This window comes from Mandrillus leucophaeus, unplaced genomic scaffold, assembly GCF_000951045.1.
Source record: "Mandrillus leucophaeus isolate KB7577 unplaced genomic scaffold, Mleu.le_1.0 Scaffold568, whole genome shotgun sequence".
NCBI lineage: Eukaryota > Metazoa > Chordata > Mammalia > Primates > Cercopithecidae > Mandrillus > Mandrillus leucophaeus.
Window position 1 is genome coordinate 395186 of NW_012106119.1, and position 5263 is coordinate 400448.

Genomic DNA, 5263 nt, shown 5'->3' on the forward strand with positions numbered 1-5263 from the left:
TAAAAGGTTATTAAGGTCTACTCTAGCTAAAAAATTCCTGTAAACTATGATTCGAATCTCATTACAATTTTTATTACCGCTGCATGTGTAGCAACTTCAGGATTTAGGAAAATTATACTTTAACAAATACCATTGATAGCAGTACCCTGAGCAAAGATGAGTCAGAATTTAATCTGTGACAAATACCTTTTATGTGCGTGCGTAAAGAAGAGCTGGGAAATATGTTACTTGTGGGGATAAGTTAAGAAAACCATAAGTTATTTTCATGTTTAAATTACATCTAAAAGTGATCAAGATTTGAGATGGGTAAGGCCTCCATGAATTTCAACAAAAGTGCTTTTGTTAAACTTGGTTAAATCACATATACTTACAAAGTCACATACAAGAACACTAGCTTGACTTTCAGCACAGTCTGCTCTCAGCCCAGAACCTGTGAGCTGTGTAGTTACTACTCCCCAGTGGTGGGTAAAGATAAGTTCAAGACAAGACATTTTTAATTTTTTTTTTTTTTTTTTTAAATAGGGAGTCTCATTCAGTATCCCAGGCTGGAGTGCAGCGGTGCGTTCTTGGCTCACTGCAACCTCCGTCTCCTGGGTTCAAGCGATTCTCCTGCCTCAGCCTCCCGAGTAACTGGGATTACAGGCACGCACCACTATGGCCAGCTAGTTTTTGTAGTTTTAGTAGAGACAGGGTTTCAACATGTTAGCCAGGAGGGTCTTGAACTCCTCACCTCAAGTGATCTGCCTGCCTCAGCCTCCCAAGGTGCTGAGGTTACAGGCATGAGCTACTGTGCAGGCCCAAGACATTTTTTTTTTTTTTTTTTTTGAGACAGAGTCTCGCTCTGTGGCCCAGGCTGGAGTGCAGTGGCGTGATCTCAGCTCACTGCAAGCTCCGCCTCCCGGGTTTACGCCATTCTCCTGCCTCAGCCTCCCAAGTAGCTGGGACTACAGGCGCCCGCCACCTCGCCCGGCTAGTTTTTTGTATTTTTTTTTAGTAAAGTCGGGGTTTCACTGTGTTAGCCAGGATGGTCTCGATCTCCTGACCTTGTGATCTGCCCATCTCGGCCTCCCAAAGTGCTGGAATTACAGGCTTGAGCCACCGCGCCCGGCCGTAGGCCCAAAACATTTTTAATTATTTTGATTGGGAAAGAACAAATCATTCCTGTGAAGGCTGGCTGAAATGATCACTCATTTAGCAAATAAACATACAGAGTTCTTACTATAGTCTGAAAACTGTGCTAGATGCTGGGAAAACACAAACCTGTTTCTTTCCCTTGGAAAACAGATATGCCAACAAGCAGTTGAACACAATATGATAAGAACTAAAACAGGTATAAAAATGTGGGAGCATAGAGGAGGCACTTACCAGTTCTATTTAGAGAAGTTGAGGAAAACTTCTCAGATAAATTGATACTTGGATTAGATCTAAAGGCATCTTCCCAAGGAATGAATGGGAAGGGCATTTCGGTCTGTGCAAATATGTTCAGCATGAATAAAAATGGCATGTATGGAAAATTATGGCAATGTGATCAGTTAAGCTAGAGAGGACATTGTGGGTGAGAGTGAGGAAGACTATTTTTTTCTGTTTTTGTTGAGATGAAGCAAGAGAAGGGAAATTTAAATTTAAATAAAGAAAAAACATGGTTTTTTTTTTTGTGTGTGAAAGGACTTGAATATACTTATATGCTGAGGGAAAGGGGTGAATGGAAAATGAGTTTTAAGATACAGGAAAGAAAGGAGATAACTGATTAAGCTAGGTCCCTGAGGAGATTGGGGAGTAGAGAATCGTGGGCACACACAAGTGGACAGGAAAAAGAATAGGTGAAGATGCAGATAGGACTATGAATAGGGTGTCATTAAGTTGAGAGAGTTCGCATAAACTTTATTTTCTCAGGGAAGTAGTAAGATATTTCACCTGTCAAGAAAGAAAAGGAGAAGACTTAGAGTTGAAGGCCTGAAAGGGCAGCAAAATTTGGAACAACCATTAAAGGGAATGAAAATAAAAACTAGCAATGGCAAATCTGGGTGTTAAAGGCAAAGCTGAGACTCAAACCCATAAACTTTTAGGGACACCAATCTTTATACTTGCGTGATTTGCTTTTGGAGAATGATGGTGGGAGATGGTTGGAATACATATGACTGGAGTCTTTTGGGTTGGCTGTGATGGAAAGACAAGCAGGAAAGGAAGCTTAAGGATGCTGGCAAGAGAACTGTTGAAACAAGGAGGGGGAGGAATAAAGAGAAGGCTAACAATGTGCAGAACATGAAGAATAACAGGTGAGGTAGAAAAGAGAGGTAAAGATGGTTAGATTTATGTCAGGAGATTGTATAGCTAGGAAGAGTTAACTATATGGACTTCGAAATCTCTAAAAGATTTGGGAGAAGAGGAAGAGTGTAAACCAGTAAGAAGGTGAACCAGAAGCCAGAATCCTCCAAAAATGATTGCCAGTGATAACACAGAAGAGAGAAAAAAAAAGAGGTACAATGTGGTGTAAGTCATATGACCTAGGCTTCAGATGAGATCATAGGGTCAGAAATATGGAACAAGTAATAAACCACTTTTTTTGTCTTTATTTTTCTTTTAACATGTATTCAGTGAAGATAATAGCTATATAAATCTTAACAGAGAAATATATGGAGGAGAAAATGTTTCTTTCCCCCACTTAGCCCTATATCCTTTGAAAGCCTTTTCAATGCATTTACATGCATACATATATAATTTTGGGGTGTTTCGACAAAAGTTGATTATGCTGTATGTTTTTTGCAGTTGGGTTTAAAAAATCTTGATCTCTTTCAATGGCTAACCCTTTAGTTCAAAACATCTCATAGTAATAGATGTGCCATTAACCATTTTTCATTGATAGATGGTCATGTTGTTTGCATTTTTTTCACTACTACAAACAATGCTGTAGTATTGTACATACTTTTTTGTGCATAAGGATTTCTTTACAATACTTATTAGTGAAACTGCTAAATTGAAGATTACGTCCAATTAATATTTTGATAAATTCTGTTAATTTCTCTTTTAAAAATGCTGTGCCAATTTACAATCCTGCCAAAAGTATATAAGATTAGACCATTCCTCACGTCCTCGCCAGGGATAAATATTGTAATTCTTTTTGAAATTTAAGATATCACTTTCCAAGGTGGAGTAGACAAATTAGAGGCAGGTTTTCAACCAGTCAACAAAGTGATGAAGACTGCTGCTGTTGTAATGAGGAAGGCTTGAGTTCCTATCTCAGTTTTGCCACTTGCTATCTGTACTAAGTTACGATGTTGTAGTTAAGTTTACTTTTGGGGCGCAGAAAGATCATATTTATGGTGAGAGTTCGGTAGCATTTATCATCATAATAGAACTGGGAGGTAATAGAGGCCATTAGATAGTTCATTATGCTTCCAATTTTATCAGGAATTGGGTTGATCGCATTTAGAGTGTATTTAACAGGATCAAAATTTCCAAAAAGATAATCGAAATACACGCTGAAAGTGTGGCAAAACATTTTAACAGGTGTCGTCCTGAAAAATTGGAGATAAAGAGTGTAAGGCACTAAATCAAGTTGGGTGTTTTCAGCGTTAAGACTCTGGACCAGAGTTGAAATTCACCGTGTCTATGACCAGCTCATACATCATTCTCTGTAGGTATCTCGTCTGGCATTATCTGCCTCTTTTCTGCCAGGAGACTACAGTTGGGAAGTGACTCCTGGAAGAAAATCCGTCAGGATTCAATACGGTCCTCGTCCTCATAGGGCACTCCAGAAACCTGCCTAGAGTAAGATGGCGCTTTTCCTAAGCACCTCTCCGGGAGAGAGATTTCCATAACGAGAGTCACGCACTTGGAGGCATCTTTGCCATTACCCAAGGGTGAGTCGCGCAGCCTCATCGTTTCCAGGTTTCAATATGGCTTCCAGCGTCACCGAAGAGGTTAATATCAGAAACCAACTTGAACTCGCGCGGAAGTGACGCAAGCAGAAGTTGTCGCGCTTTGCATCTCCACCTCCCGTGCTCCGCCCCCGGTCTTACGTTTCGCCCCCGGTCTTACGTTTCGCCCCCGGCAGCGCGGACAGCGGAGCCAAGATGGCGGCCGAGTTGGAGTACGAGTCTGTGCTGTGTGTGAAACCGGACGTCAGCGTCTACCGGATTCCGCCCCGGGCCTCCAACCGCGGTTACAGGTACTAACCCCGAGGCGCTGCCGCACACGCGTACTCTGTCGCAGGTGACAGCTTCCTCCTCAGCTAGCACGCTGCCCGTCCCTGCCACTACTACCTCTGTATTGTCACCTTGCTAGCCTCCCTACCTGGGTTGTCATCTCCCTGACCTCCTGCTCCATCTCCACTCTGGACTGTCATCGCCATATTTCTGCCGTGTTTTTTTTTTTTTTTAAATGACCACTCTGCATTATTCCACTCCGCCTCCCCCGTAACCCGCTGGGACACCCATCTGCTCCCCATCATCCACTTTCAGTCGTGCCTGCTCCATCGCCAGTCCCCTTTCATTCGCTCTTCTCTGCGTCCTTCAGCTTATCATCCTCATCCTCTCTCCAGTTCCCCTTTCCAGTTCCCCCATGCACATTTCCAGGTCACACACCTTTCCAGTTCCCCATGCACATTTATGGGTAATCGCGTTGCTTGCCACTCTCTGGATGATCTGATTTATTTTTTGTACTGTTGTCAATTTCGTCACCAACTGTCATCATCCACCATTCGGTTTTTCCTTCAGCTGTTTTACCCGTGAGCAAAGGTTATGATCATAAGCTTTACAATGGTTGTTCATTCTGTTTCTTCTCATTGTATTTTCTTGATGATTAGATAGTATTTTCTGTCTTCCTTCTCTACCTATCTTCTTAACCTCTCCCACACCTTTTCCCTCCAAAGTTGAGGCAGCATTTTTCTCTGTAGGGCCTAACTAACCACCTTGTAATCCAATGACTGTGAGGTTCTGAGGATGCTGTAGGACATTATGTAGTTGAAAGACAGTTCACTGGGCTTCATGTTAAACAATATGAGTGTGAGCCCTTTCCAAGCTCAGTTTTCTCATCTGTAAAATAGAAAAAAAAAAAACAAAACACCTGTTAGTGATGATACCTGTGCTCTCCTGATAATGTACTTAACAAGGGTTTTTAGGAGAGTAAAATTAAGTCATATAATGGATGTGAAAGAATGTAAGAAATGCAGTAAAGCAGTTATAAATACTATTTGTTCGTTTTTGTTTTTTTGTTTTTTTTTTTTTTTGAGACAGAGTCTCGCTCTGTCGCCCAGGCTGGAGTG

General features: G+C 41.6%; 1 protein-coding gene across 1 annotated transcript in view; it reads left to right on the plus strand.

The window, feature by feature from the left end:
* Window positions 1–3982: 3982 nt before the first annotated feature.
* NECAP1 (NECAP endocytosis associated 1) overlaps window positions 3983–5263 on the plus strand; it is a 16009-nt gene continuing 14728 nt past the window's right edge. Inside the window, exon 1 of the mRNA XM_011998322.1 lies at window positions 3983–4168. Coding sequence (XP_011853712.1) covers window positions 4074–4168 — 95 coding nt within the window. The 5' untranslated portion in view covers window positions 3983–4073. The remainder of the gene's footprint in view (window positions 4169–5263) is intronic.